Source organism: Mesoplodon densirostris, chromosome 9 (assembly GCF_025265405.1).
Source record: "Mesoplodon densirostris isolate mMesDen1 chromosome 9, mMesDen1 primary haplotype, whole genome shotgun sequence".
In the NCBI taxonomy this organism is placed as follows: Eukaryota; Metazoa; Chordata; class Mammalia; order Artiodactyla; family Ziphiidae; genus Mesoplodon; species Mesoplodon densirostris.
This window is the reverse complement of record NC_082669.1, coordinates 78,253,191-78,269,157: the sequence shown is the minus strand read 5'-3', so window position 1 is coordinate 78,269,157 and position 15,967 is coordinate 78,253,191. Positions and strand designations below refer to the sequence as shown.

The 15,967-nt window shown below is 34.9% G+C and overlaps 1 protein-coding gene across 1 annotated transcript in view; it reads left to right on the top strand.

The window, feature by feature from the left end:
* PPP1R3A (protein phosphatase 1 regulatory subunit 3A) overlaps window positions 1–10,886 on the top strand; it is a 36,290-nt gene extending 25,404 nt beyond the window's left edge. Inside the window, exons 2-4 of the mRNA XM_060108805.1 lie at window positions 6,313–6,371; window positions 6,468–6,592; window positions 8,508–10,886. Of these exons, the coding sequence (XP_059964788.1) occupies window positions 6,313–6,371; window positions 6,468–6,592; window positions 8,508–10,886 (2,563 nt within the window). The remainder of the gene's footprint in view (window positions 1–6,312; window positions 6,372–6,467; window positions 6,593–8,507) is intronic.
* Window positions 10,887–15,967: the final 5,081 nt, after the last annotated feature.

Genomic DNA, 15,967 nt, shown 5'->3' with positions numbered 1-15,967 from the left:
TAATTCCATCACTTCAGACTTAGACTGGGTGGAACAGGTTTTACTCATATTTTAAGAGACATATGGGCTTTTAGCACAATAGCATTACAGAAACCCAGGAAAAATGATATTATTACTTATACTAAAACTACTACATTTTGACAGTGTTAAAATTAACCATAACTCCAAAAGCGTAAGTGCCACATACCCAGAAACTGCAGGAATATTAACAGGGTGCCTAAATTCTGACAGTGAATAAATCAATTGGGTAATAGCAGAAAGTGTGAATTAGCATTCACATGCACACTGTATTTGTATTTTAAATAAAAAGTTACTTTCACTGATGATCTAGTGATCTTTCTTTGGAGGGTGGTCCTCTAATAATAAGAGTATACTTTAGAAAGACTAAGCTAGTATGTCATCATGGGCTACATATTTTACTCTTGAAAGTAACTTGTGGAAAAATAAGTAACTTGTGAATTAAAGATATGAGAGAATGGAGTAAACTTTAAAAAATATACATAATTCCAAGTAAAAGGAGAAGCACGGGAATCAGGTACTGTGGCAGTATAGAACTAATGATCAGCACGGTATTTACTACATGTCACTAATAATAATGGTAATAACAGTAGTGATAATACATTTATTAAACACTTCCGCATATTGAGAATTATGATAAATAATTGCCCTGTGTAAGGACTAGGCAATATTTTGGAGAAAAATGAGATACAGAGAGATTAAGTATCTTGTTGGAGGTCGCATGGCTAGTAAGTGACTTAGTAAGGTAAATAACAGGAAAGACTGTGATTTGAATCCAGGTCTTTCTGCTCTTTTTTGCTACGAATTGACTAGAATAAAAGCCAGGAAACTAGGTATAACTTGTTGATGCACTGTCCAGGCACACGTACCAGAGATTAGAGAAAAAGGCTGAAAGGTGTCTACATGGGCACCTGAGAAGCAGATTACCCAGTGTGCAAGACATCAGACACCAGCCAGCAGACTAATTCAAGACCTTACCGACTTAACAGTGAAGGAGCCCCGGTTAACCACCAGACTTAACTCTCTCTTGCTTAGGTCTTGGAAAGGGCAATACTTGATTTCTAAATCTCATGAACACAGCCAAGGTCAGGCAGAAAGAAGGCATTTTTAAAATCTACCTTCAGGGAATTGATCAACAAATCGCATTGATGCTACATCAAAAGTTTAACTCAAATTTGATTCCTTTTCTCTTTCCTCATTGCCATCACCTTTAACAGAGTCATTATTTGTGCCTGAAATATTGAAGGAGCCTCCTGACTTGTCTTCCTGCTTCACTATGGCTCATCCCATCCAGGCTCTCCTAAGATAGATGCTTAAATGTACTTCCAGAGATTGGTCCCTAAATGTAAATCTGATGGTGTCTCTCTCCCATTTAACTCCTCCACTCCCCTCCCCCACAACCGGAGCACTGGTTTAAAAGTACAGAAAGAATTCAGTCCCGCATTTCCTGGCATGCTAAGCCGTTTAAATCTGGCTCAAACCAACCCCAGTTCTATTCCTTGGCATTCTTTCCTCAAAACACAGTCCAAACCCTCTGAACATCTCATTGTTCCTGGATGGTTCTCTTCTTTTTGTGCTTTCTTACCTGTACTTCTTTGACCACTTCTTATTCTCTCTGCCTGAAATGACCTTACCATTTTGCTCTATTTGAGGAACTCCTATTTCCCCTAAAACCTAATTAGAATGTTACTTCCTTTGTGAAAAATTCCCTGATTCTTCCAACTGAGTGCTCTCCTCATTTCTGTTATTTTTTCTCTAGAGAATATCATATTCCATTATTTATTATAATATTTATCACATTATAATAATTGCCTGTTGATGTGTTTATTTCCATCGTTACATTATAGCTTCCTTGAGGTAAGAGGCTACATATATATTATTCATCTTTGATTTCCCAGTGTTTATTAGAACTTATGGCATATAGTGGATATTCGAAATATCTCTTAGAAGAATGAATGACCCCTCTTATGATTAAATAATACTAGTGCCTATATTATATGATTTAAGGTGCACTAGAAATGAACTATCCCTCCACAAACTACATACCTTTTTGACTTTTTAATTTCTAAATTTATATTAGAAGATTTAAAAATTTTTGTTTAGCTATTTAAACCCATAATTAAAAGCATTGTTTTTAGCTTTGGAGTGGGAGGTAAACATTATAAGACACACAAAAATATGCACGTTTTAATTTATTAGAATCTTTTATGAAAATAAATTTTAATGAGGAAAGAAAAGAAGAATAATGTTATGATAATTTTGACAGGAGGTGGACAGAAGGGAAGAGTAGAAAGGACACTGTGCATTTATTCAGCAGCATTTATTATGCCACTATTATGTGTCAGGTAATGTATTAGCCACTGGGAATACAGATCAATAAGAAACTGCCCTGCTCCAAAAGGAGTCAGGGAATATAAAGGGGAGACTAGAAATATTCACTAACATATTTCACTTATACCACAATTGTATATAGTTGTAGGTCCTATCTTCATCAACCATCAAGTTCTTTGCCTTTCTCCTCAAATTTTCTGAAGTGGTTTTAATTAAACCCTTTAAATGTAATTGGTCATATAACAGACACTTTGGATTTTGGAGTGGGATTTTATCTATAAACATCCTGTAATTTTGGCCAGACAGCAACCCATTTGTCTTAATAAATTATCTAAAACTAGAATTTAACCATTTAGATATTTTAAATAATAAACACCTGCAAAACTACCACTCAAAACAATCGACTTCTCACCATTTCCTTTACTCATTCCTTTCCTCTGACTCAACCCACTTGATGTAACCATAATCTTGAAAATCAACCTTCCTTGTTATATTCTATGTATTATATAATATGTATTCCTTGATAAATATATTTAAATTATTTTAGGTTTCAGCTCAATAAAAAAGAACCTCCTCTGATGTAATGTTTTAGCACTGTTCATTCAATATTATGTTGCTAAGATTTATCCATATTGTTGTATGTTTCTGTAGTTTATTAATTTTGAGTGCTTTATAATATTTCTTTTGTGGTATTCCAAGTTTTGTATCTACTCTTCTGTTGACAGGCATTTGGATTGGTTCAATTTATGCAGCTGACAGCAATTTTTACCAATTAAATAAGTATAAAATAGCATCTCCTTGTGGTCTTGATTTGCAATTCTCTGTTTTCTAATAATGCTGACCATCCTTTATGTGCTTATGGGCCATATGTATTTTCTCTTCTGTGAAATGTCTGCTCCTCTCCCCTGATTCTATTGAAACGTTTGTGCTTTCTTATTGATTTGTAAAAGTTCTTTATATATTCTTGATATTTATTTTGTGTTGATTTTGTATAACATAAGCATCTTCTCCAACTTTATTTATATTTTTCTATTATAAAGATGTCTTTCAATGAACAAAAATTTTTAATTTTAATAGAGCTAAACTGACAATCATTTTTTACAGTCACTTTTTTTTTCTTATTTAAGAAAACATTTTCTACTCTAAGGTCTGAAAGATATTTACATATTCTACTAAGAATTTCAAGGTTTTTGACGTTTAAGATCTTAATCCATGTGGAATTGATTATCGGATATATGTTTTGCCTATTTCATCTTTTTTCCATGAGGATAGCTACTTTCCCCATCTCCATTTACTGAAAAGTCCCTTATTTCCCTGCTTGGTGACATGCTATATTTGTCATATACCAAAGTTCTATATAAGTAGGGATCTGTTACTAAGCTCTCAATACTTGCCTGTCTGTGTACTAATATAACTGTCTTAATAACTATATCCTCATAAGAACTATTGAAACTAGGTAGAGCAGGTTCCTCTACCCTGCTATTTCTCAGTAGTCTAGCTATTTTCAGTCCTTTATTCTTCTCTTTAGAATCATATTTTCAAATTTTGTGAAAACCTGTTTTGAAATTTTGACTAGAATTGAATTGGATCTGTAGATCAAATTGGGAGATAATATCTTCACAATCTTCTTCCTATCTATGAACATAGTATATCTCTCAATAATTTCTAGGTCTTTAATATTTATTGATACAATTTTATTCTTTTCCCTGTAGAAGTCTTACACATTTTCTATTCGTTTTTTTTTTTTTTTTTTTTTTTTTTTTCCTGTGGTACGCGGGCCTCTCACCGTTGTGGCCTCTCCCACCATGGAGCACAGGCTCTGGATGCGCAGGCCCAGTGGCCACGGCCCACGGGCCCAGCCGCCCCGCGGCACGCAGGACCCTCCAGGACCGGGGCACGAACCCGCGTCCCCCTGCATCGGCAGGCGGACCTCCAACCACTGCGCCACCAGGGAAGCCCTCTATTAGTTTTTTAATAGATATTTGATATAACATTTAAATTTCATCTATTTCAGGTTCTCTTTCTTGTATTTACCCCTGAATCTAAGATTTCCTTCCTATATTTCTGTATTTATATGTTTTTGTAAGAAGTCAATATAATAATACATCGTTTGATACCTAATTATTTGTCCCCAAAGTGAGCTAAAAGCAGGTTTCTTTCCTTTTGATGCAATCATTTTAAAAATTAAAGCATTTTAGAGAATTTAATAAGAAAAAATGATTAACAGCATTTTGCTTAGGCAAAACCAAAAAGCTTTAAATGGTTATGATCTTTCCCTCTACAAATGAGATTTTCAGCATTGCTATGGGACTAAAGATAAAGAAGGGATAATTAAATGCTGTTTAATGGTTTATATATATATATATATATATATTTTTTTTTTTTTTTTTTTTTTTTTTTTTGCTGTACGCGGGCCTCTCACTGCTGTGGCCTCTCCCGTTGCGGAGCACAGGCTCCAGACACACAGGCTCCGCGGCCATGGCTCGCGGGCCCAGCCGCTCCGCGGCATGTGGGATCCTCCGGGATCGGGGCACGAACCCGTGTCCCCTGCATCGGCAGGCGGACTCTCAACCACTGCGCCACCAGGGAAGCCCGGTTTATATATTTTTAAGAGTACACAGATTTTCTATGTACTCTATGAAAGAAAAATGTGTCAGCTTGCAGTCGGATTCCACAAAAATTGCATAATTATAGGTCTCATAAACAACATAGATTTATGGATTAAAGCAGTATCACTTATTGGAAACACAATATTTTTCTAATAAAATTATACTTAGGTAAAAAACATTATTTTCATTTCTGGGCCCACTTCAAGGTACCAAATAGTTTAGGAAAAGCTAAAATTAAGCAACATAAAATGTATACAAAGCTGAATTACTTCTTACATGGTCAAGATGGAAGAATTTGCAATTTTCTTGTGATTTGTTGAAACAAGATTAGCCTTCCGGGGATTTGAATCAACATTGTCCACGCAACGAAAATTAGGCTCTATTACACAAATTTATCAGCCATTGTGAACTCTCTGTATTTCTTTTATTGCAGAAAAAAGTCATTGAGAAAAGTCACTAGGAGAAACTCAGCTAAGACAGTACGAGAAAATGTGGAGACTGGGCCAATCATTTCTGATAGACTGACTTGTGACATAACTATACACAAAGTGAACTCTTCACTAACTCTTTTCTTGCTGAGTGTCATGGACAAATCTAAATTCTTATAATTCCACAAATACGCCTACAAACAGATTACATTTGAAAGAAAAAAGTATTTAGCTTTCTCAATAAGCATGCAGAATATGAGAGAAAAGCTAGTATAACCTGAATTATTTTAAAGAAAGAAAATGTATGCTTCCATATGAATGATCTAAAGCCTTGGTTGTAAAATTGGCCTTTGGCAAGACACACATGAAGTCTTTAAACTGGGTATAAATTTAGCTGCCTTTCAGTTTCTAGTAAGTTTGTTTTTTTTCTCCTTTTCTAGAGAGAGAGAGTTAATAATATGTCAGTTCAACTGGAAGAATTTTGAGTAAAATGGAACACAAAAAAATAATTGGAATGTTAGAAAGTAATTTCAATGACCACAAATGGACTGTCAGTTCATAAAACTTCATCATTTAAAAGAAGAGAAAAATGTTTTCACTTGCAAAGATTAAATTCATGAATGATGGAATAATCTACACTTACATATATTTTTCCTTTGGTTATGTGTTTTAATATGAGTAAAATAATTTTATTTAGAATTATGGAATTGTGTAAATAATTTTTACATTTTTCTACAACTAATATATATCATTGCATCATTCTAAGAGATCAAGTTAATTTAAAAATATACAAAGTAATGCAAGAAAATGTGAAAGGTTATATAATATTTGTTTGGCTTGTAATTGCTTTGAATTTCCTCCTCTATAAAAATACTTAGAAATATAGTCCCAGAAAAAAGTATAACATTTTGTTTTAAACTTAACAGTAAAGAAGAATCATTGGTAACATCAGATGAGAATAACTCTGAGAATTCAAAGATTACAGGTAATATTTCTTTAATTTTTAAACAGAATATATTTATTTTGTTAAAGCCTTCAATTATAACAATCTTACATAGGTGCAATTATCTTAACTTTTCAGATACCTATATCCCAACAATTGTTTATTCTCATGAGGACAAGGAAAACTTGGAAACCAGTAATCAGAATGTAAAAGATGTAAACACGGAACATGATGAACATAATGAAAAAGAATTAGATTTGATGGTAAGTGTTCTGTTTGCCTCGGTATTAGAGAAGATGAATCCATTTATGCTTCAAAGATGCTGCAATGCCTGCCTTTCAATAGCTTCAACTAATAAATAATTTGCAAATGTGAAAGTGCAGCCTATTCTGTCCTTGCATCTCTAGCTTGATCAACAAGGCACTTTGATTTCAGTATGTTGCTTCTGGTCTCTGCAACGGTAAATTAATGACATTCATTTCTTACCTATTTACCAGTCGCTCTGAGTAATAGTTTGTAGGAATTACAGAAGAGGTAGTACTATCCTAATGTGCATTTCTAATCTTTGTGACAAGTGTACACTTATCATAATCTCGTCTGTAAAATGAGAAGGCTGGACTAGATGATTGTTAGGGTTCTGCCCAGCTCTACAAGTCTGATTCTTGCATTTAGCAGCATTTTTTTTTTTTTTTTACTTACATCTGTGAGAATCTCTAAGTTCTATATCATTGGAAAGTATTAAATTACCAAATGAGGATAAAATAGCCTGTGCCATATTTTTCAAACAGGAAACAAATTCAGAATGGTACAATTTAGTATTAAATTTGTTATCATAAATTTCACACTTGGTGAACATTCAATCTATTTGGGATTTTTAGGGGGATGGTTTAGATAGCATTTTTATCACAAAGGAAGAAATAGGAGTAAATGAGTCACATAATGCAATTTATCCTTTACTGTATTTGGTTGGAGCTCATATCATTAGGATACATGGATTCATAATCATCTAAGATTAAAATGACATTTGCCTCTTCAAGTGTCAGTGCTGAAACAGAAAAGAAATGGAGCTCACCGCTTTCCCCACACATTCCACCCTTTCTATAGTGATATGGAAGCTGCATCACTAAAGTATGCAATTTACTTTGCTCCAACTTTAAGAAACTACAAAGTTGTCACCCATTGTGAGAATTCTCACCAGCTGAAAGTTAACATCGCCATCTTTTTCAAACCACAGAATATAATGAAAGGGCCCTGAAAAATCACATACTTCACCAATATACCTCATTACAATCAGCAGGCTCAAATATAAAAGTTTGTTTAGAAGTTACTGAGATTGTACATCCAATAAATGAATAGGGAGCTGTAATTTAGATGCTAATTTGCTCCATGCTGATGTTAATGCATAAAACAATGAAGCTCTATAATAGATGGAAATACAACCAAATCTGTGGAACCCACAGGCATTGGCTTACAAGACAGCTGTGCAGTTGACAAGTAACATGAGCCTCATGTGAGAAGAAGGGGAAAACGTAAGATTTGCATATAATTATTGAGATCATGCAAATGTCAGTTATGAGAAAAAAAAAAAAAAACACAGGCATCTCACTGTTAAATCCTGACAGTTGGCATCACTGAAGAGCTCAAATACATTTGAGCACCAGTTGGCAGAGGGTCATTAAAACAGAATTTGCAGAGACATTAACTCCCTCACTTTTCTTTGAGTGACGTTTTGCTATTAATAGTTTGCAGAGGCTTTGCAGAAAACATATTAATAAGAGAAACTGTAATAGGGGCACCTACAGCAAGTGTAAATGCAGAAAGGGGCATCTAGGAAGCTGCTCTCTAATTGATTAGCATGGAGCTATCAATGTGTATATCCTAAGTGAGGAGAAAGTGCAATGACAAGCAAGAATAGTTGAATAATACAATGTGATATTTGGAAGCTAGGAAAGAGAGTGATTAATTTTGGCCCCTTTTCTGATTAATCTCATTCCCAAGTCATAGCCTACATGGATACCCCCAAAACATCCAGCTTCCACAATTTGTGCAAAATCCACAAATGAAATGAATCAAGGAAATATACCAGATAATTACTAGCCAAGTTAATGAAACCTATCTAATTTGCTTTGTATATTTAAAATCATTTGATCATTATTTTTTGTGTTTTTATCCCTTAAGATAAATCAACATTTAATAAGAAGTACTGCTTCCAGAGATGAAAAGAATACAGTCAATTTTCCAAATAAAGCTGAAGGGTTACAGAAGAAGCAAATCCATGACGAAGTATACACTGACTTGTTTAAAAGGCCTTTGTCTTCAAGTTCATCAGCAGAAAGATCCTTAAAGGGAGAGTTTTACCACAATGAAAAATATTCCTCAGGAAATAAGTGTAGTTATCAACCTTCAGAAGAAATTACTTCAGATATGGGAGAAATCAAGCCATCACTGGGAAATACTAGTAGTGACGAAATAGTGCAAGTACATATTGGTAGCAAAGAAGTACTGGATGATAATGCTAATCCAGCCCAAGGGAGAGGCAGAGTGCAAATACCTTGTCCCTCTGCAGATCAACTAATGGCAGACAACCTTAATCAAAACCTTGAAGGAGAAGCTAAACAAACTGAAGTAAAAGATTGGGAATGTTTAAGAGGTGATTTAGGTTTGGATTTCCATTCAGAAGAGTCTGTAGAAAAAGGATCTTCCAAGAAAGCTTATGGCAATGGTAAGAATGAGGAGGGGCAAGGAATATGTTTAGGTGTTAATGAAGAACACAGCAAAAATTTTCAGTCAATCTTACATGACCAAGAAAGGAAGATGAGCCACTCTGAAATAAGTGTGGAAGGGATGGGAGCCAGTAACAGAGACCTAACTGCTCTGCCGAGTAAGGATACCCCAATTCATGACCAGTCAATCAGAGCAGATACATTTCATTCACCAAGGACAAATCAAAGCTGGGAGGAAGCTGTGTTAACAACCTCAGACCTCGATCTCTCGACTAGTGAGGGCACTATTTTAGGAGGGATGCCTGGTCAAGCTTGTTTACCAAGAAATAGAAATGTTTTGAGGAATGAGTATCTTTTCCAAGTTGAAGAAGAAAAATCAGCCTGGATTAATCCCGAAGATCAAAATAAGAACACCCAGCATAAACAAAGTTGGAATGTTCTGGAAAGTCTGGGAAGAGCAAGAGAGAGTAAGACAAATATAACAGAGCAGACCAAAGAACAAGCAGATTGTGGAGACATGTGGGAAAAAAGAGATAATACAAGGAGTTTGAAAGCTAATCCTACAGAAGAATTGTTTACCTGCCAAGAAACAGCGAGCTGTGAACTGTCTTCTCTAGCTGATCATGGTATTACTGAGAAAGCAGAAGCAGGTACAGCTTATATAATTAAGACAACATCAGAAAGTCCTCTAGAAAGCATGTCTGCTAGAGAAAAAGCAATAATTGCTAAGCTACCTCAAGAGACAGCACGAAGTGACAGGCCCATCGAGGTAAAGGAAACAGCGTTTGATCCACATGAAGGGAGAAATGATGATTCACATGATACCCTTTGTCAACGAGATACAGTAGGTGTAATCTATGACAATGATTTTGAAAAGGAATCATGTTTAGGTATTTGTAATGTACATGTAGATGAAATGGAGAAGGAAGAAACCATATCTATTTACAATCCTGGTAAGACACATGACAGGAAGAAATGTGTCATTGGAAATACAACATCTGTAGAAGAATCCTCACAGGTCATTACAGGCTATCAAAAAGCAGCCTCAAAACTAGATTTACATTTGGGAATGTTACCAACAGATAAAAAAATATTTCCAGAAAATAGAGATCACGGGCAGATCCAAGAATTATCAAAGAAAACGAATACAGATGCCGTTATTCATTCTGCTTTAAACTCAGACACTAATAGAGCTTCTCAGAAGGGCTCTCACATTTCTAATCACCAAGTTAAAACTTCACTGCCGTCTCATGAACAGGCCACTGCTATAGAGAATGCAATTACTACCATGACTCTCCAATCTATTTCTTCTAAATCAAAATATAATTGTAATCCAACAAGTGAAATCCAGGGTGCTGAGAATCACCATCCTCCTGCGTCTACACCTGAAGAAGTTTCCAAAAGTTCAAGAATAGTGACATCAGATAGTACGAGGGAAAGATGTATAGGCCAGATTGTCCAACAAGGAGAATGCAGTGTGGAGAAATCTCTAGGGCCAACAATTTTAATCAGTGAAGCTTCTGAGAACATGGAAGAGGCAAGGAATGAAAAAGAAGGATTAATAAACTCTGGGCAATCACTGTGCTCTTCAGGAGACAAGGAATCTGAGAGCCCTGCTTCTGACAATCTCCCTGCCCAGGAAAGTCAAGCTCAAAGGGAATCTCTGCTTTCGAAATACACCAACTCTAAAATACCTTATTTCCTTTTGTTTCTGATATTTCTTGTAACCATCTATCAGTATGACTTAATGACCGGCTTGGCATTCTACATTTTTTCATTGTACTGGCTGTGCTGGGAAGGGGGAAGACAAAAAGAGTCTGTCAAAAAGAAGTAACCTCAGCACTATTATTATTCTCTCTTAAAAGATAAGCTATTTAGCCCCAAACATTTGGATTGGTGAAAGAGACTATTTGTTGTTCAAAGAGCCAGCACAGTTTTTCTCTTGAAGGATCATTTAGAAAGGAATGCGTATGAAGTTTGCTCCTTCATATAAGTAATTATTCTATATAGGACCATTATGTTTGGATCATTAAATACCTATATGAATATGAGATCTGAAGCACGTCAAGTTGAAATTAGGTACAGCTGTTGCTCCTTAGCAGGCTATGAAGTTTCAATGCTTCATGTCTCTTCACTACTTAAAGTGCCATTTCTTGCATTCATTTCTTTTGCAGTAAAGCTTCATTTTTTTTTCCAGAGTGTATTTTTCCCTCTACTTTTTAAAAAAATAGATAAAACATGGACAATGGCAGAAGACTTTTTTTTTGTCTTTTAATACTGACCATGAAATTTGCATTTACCACTGTATCATTTATTAGCACATTTTGATAAATCGAATCTTTCAACTTTGATTATATATTTTTAAGAACAACACCCATGCATATTGAAATGTGATTTAACCTGAAGAAACACATTGTGTACTTGAATAACACTTAATACACATACACATGTTTTATATCCTGCATACCTACAAAGTCAGGGCATTCATAACCCAAATATGACAAAGACTGAAACAATCAAGAGATGATCTTTCAGTTCTGCAAAATTTGGGGGATGGCCTGTCTTTAAGCAATATTTTTCTCTTTTTTTTTTTTTTTTTTTTTTTTTTTTTTTTTTTTTTTTTTTTTGCGGTATGCGGGCCTCTCACTGTTGTGGCCTCCCCCGTTGCGGAGCACAGGCTCCGGACGCGCAGGCTCCGGACGCGCAGGCTCAGCGGCCATGGCTCACGGGCCCAGCCGCTCCGCGGCATATGGGATCCTCCCAGACCGGGGCATGAACCCGTATCCCCTGCATCGGCAGGCGGACTCTCAACCACTTGCGCCACCACGGAGGCCCTATTTTTCTCTTTTAAAGGGAGATTGTATAACACAGCTGAACAATTTTGACGTCAACTATTATTCAGAGTTGGAAATTTAAATTAAAAGTTCCAGAAGCATTGCTTCAGAATGAATTTGTACCTATAAAGCATAAAGCATTAAATGATAACAATAATTAAAAAAAGATTTCCTAATGAACTATTTTACTTGGTACTATTTTTTGTCTTCAAACAAATTTTTAACTTTTCTCATTATAAAACAATAAATTATTCCCCAAGGTGCATTTAGAGAACAAACAACTCATCATTGGTGATATTTATTATATAGTTATCAGGTTGTTAAATGATAACTCAAATTTTTAAGGAGACAAATAGGTAGATATGGAGATCTACTGAGAGAGAAATGAATATCCAGTATAGCAGTGACTTCAGTTACTGTTATCACCTATGGCTAAGTATGTGAAATAATGGAACTAGTCATTTTAGTCACATAGTGGTAATGCAAATAATCTTATACAATTGATTTCAACAACTATTTATTGAATGACTAATATATGCAAAACCTTGTGCTCTGTTCTATGGCAGAGCACTTCCTTTGATACCCTGAATGGCTAGTCCTCAGGGAGGAGGCATCGATATGTATTTTGATGTTTTTGACTTGGCCAGAAATATGGAAGAAAGTCATATTGAGGGAGCCCACTTGGGTGATTTCTTTTTAACAGGAACTTCTTTTATGGAGAATATAACATTGATCTTCAGAGAGAAAAAGTAATCTGTTTATTAACCTGTAAATTCAATGACTAACACTTGTATATATTATCCTACACTCCTAAGAAACATGCATGCATGGGAAGACAACATGAGAATGAAGCATTTAAACTGACTTTCATGTGGTAGTAAATGATTTCCTTAATTTTCATTAGGTACACAACTATTTCCAAATCCCCTAATTGCATGCTTGTCTTAAGTCCCATTGAAATTGAATGCTTGACTTTAACTTTTTAGTTGAACAAATACAAACATCCTGAAGTAGAACTTAGGGCAAATATTTGATTGTTTGAGAGAGCATATTTTCATTAAATACAAGTGGGATACTGTAGGCTCTACCTAGAATATTATCTCTAAAATTGCTATCTTGATAATTTTGTTGACAGGTCTAGATTACAACGAAGTTAGGGTTAGCATTTCTTCAGTTCCTAATGGCTTGGTTTTTGCATTCTACCTTTAAGAGTTTCAGTCAATATGCCGTATCTTATTAATGCAAAGAACACTATATTACTTTATGAACACAGGTGTCCAAACTGTAATTGTTCCCTTATACATAAAAGAATGTAACTTTTTTTTTATCTCTTTTATTTGACTTTTGGTAACATTAACTTACTATACCTTCTCATGCATATTTGTAATGTGACAAGAGAAGTTTCAAAGGATTTAAAATACTCCATTGTGTACTTTTCTGAAGGCAAAGAAGAAATAATTGGTGATTTAACTGACTTTCCAAACATTACTTATGAAGAATTAGAAATAAAGTCATAAGAACTATGAAACTATTGCCAGGTGGAGAGGTAGATTTTTGCAACCTGTTTTGGCCACATCACTATGTTGAACAAGAAAAGTGGATCTCAGGAAGAACTGGCAGCCCCTGGTTAATAAAGATTTGACTGTGAATCATCATGACAAGGGTCAACTTTATAAGCATAGCTGCCTTCATCGTGTCCCCTCAAGTATTGGTTAAGGGCCAAAAGGGTGTGGCATGAGAATAAACAAAAAGAAGTATATTGTACATCTGCTTCTATAGTGGGTAAGAAATGTGATGTAATAACCATCACCTTTTTATCTTGCTGGGCTTCTGACTATTAGAAACAAAGTTCTAAAAATTAATTTGCGAGTCAAGCAAGTGTAGGTAGTAAAATCAACTATCTCAAAAAATCACATCTGTATAAGCCACCAATATCTCAATAGATTTTTCAATGTAAGAGTAAATAGGTAAATGAGATGACATTCACCTCTCAATATTCACGAACATTGGCTTAATGCAATTGTGTTTCCCTGCTGAGTTCCAATATTTTGATAGTGAATTTTTTCAAAGAATATATATATATTCTGCACCACTTTGTGAGAGAAACAGGATCATCTTTTGTCCTCTTAAACCAGTCTTCTGGTTAAATGGAAAACTTAAAAATATCCAGACCAAATTTGGGGAAATAAGTATTTTTCCCAAATACCATTCATGATACTCTCTTAATAATTTTTTTCAGTCATGAATATTATTTGATCTCACTAGACCTGTTGTCTTCCTTATTAGTCTCAATTTTTGCATATAAATTTTTGCAAAAAAGCAAACAAAGCAAAACAAAAAACTAGCAGGAAAACTAGTAAAGATGTAGACAGGAAAGCTGTCATCCCCAGAGCCAGTACATCTACTGATTTCTGATGTCATGATCTCTGACTTTTAAAAATTTCACTGAGTGAATACAGAAATTGAATGATGCAATAAAGATCGTGGTTTGTTAATTTAAGTCTTGTCTTAGCCAATTCCGTGGAACTGAGGAATAGGACTGACTCTGATTCTGCAGCAAGGTGTGAAAGGACTATGACAGGCCATGCTCCTCCAGCATCTCCACAGTTGTACTCCTACATAAAGAGAACAACTAAAAAAGTTACTTTTATTTATTGGATTAAATTAATTTGCTTAATTTTTTTCTACTTAATTTTTTTTCTACTTTCAGAAATAATTCATGATAAAACTCATGGCAACATAAGTTACTTTTCATCTTTTAAAAATAGATTCAGTCATTAATACATTTCCATAATTTTACCCAAACCTCTTTAAATAGCTAATCAAATTTTCACTAGACTTTCAGCCTAGTTTGAACACGTTTTACAAGAAATATTATTACAGTGTGTTAAAACCTTATTAAACAAACAACTCTTTAAAAAGTTCAGCATTTTTATTTTGTGTCATTTCTATATTTGTTAGATGCATACATACTACCTTCATTCGTCAAATATGAAGCAAAGTAGTATGTGAAAATTTAAGGAAAAATTCCCTAAGTCTTTTCCTAATATATTCAGCTCTTTATATTCATAATAATAAAGTAAAGAGTATCATGGGTGAATCAATAGTGGATCACCAAGAAATCACTTTTATTTGTCTGAGACGATGCAAAGATCTGATTTTGCAGCATATTTCAATGCCTAATTAAGTTACTGGTCTTGGTTGGAGTCAGTGCATCGTCCTTCTTATCACCCCATCTGAACCACGCAGCCCTAATTCCCACTGCTCTTTGTTTCAAGTCTTCTGTCAGTCAAGCAAGTCACACTGTCCCTAGAACGTGCCATGCTCATCCATTCCTCTGTGACTGCTCGTGTATGCCCCTCTGTCTAGAAATCGCTTTCAGTTATCTTTCCTCCTCTCTTCCTACCCCACTCTGTACATTTTTCTATGTACTGTTTTAGTCCCCATCCTTTTGAAGTCTCCTAATATTTCTGTTGGTGGGATCTCTTCGTTTTCAGGTCTCTTATGACACTAACCGTCTTGCATGCACTAGGTATTTGACTGATTATACTAACTGGACCATCTGCTTGTTCAAGACAGGAATGTGGCTTCTTCCCTCCAATCACCTCACAAGGTCTAGTTTATAGGAATCCTCAGTCAATACTTGTGGATAGAATTGAACTGCAGTGATGTCTCCTTCCTATGCTGTCCCTGAAATGTGGACAGGATACTTTGAGGTCTGATTTTAAAATGAATAAACAATCAAAGCAAAGCTGGAATGTTTTCATAAACTACCAAAGACAATGTAGAAAAAGGCAAAGAGAATGTAGCTACAAGACAGAGTGGTGCAGTGGATCTGGGATGTGGGAAAGAAAGAAAAAAATCCTTCCTCTCCATTCTTCTTAACAATTAAATTAGTTTTCTATATTTATTAAGTATTCCTAGCACAGGAAACATTCCCTTCATTCTATTTCATGGGAAATACTATACAGATTATATATTAAAAGAATAATAACGCATAACTTAATTTGCTGGCTAATGTGAAAATTAAGAGAACAAGGCATGTCTTCAGATAAAGAAGCTTAGTACATTAAAAACCAAC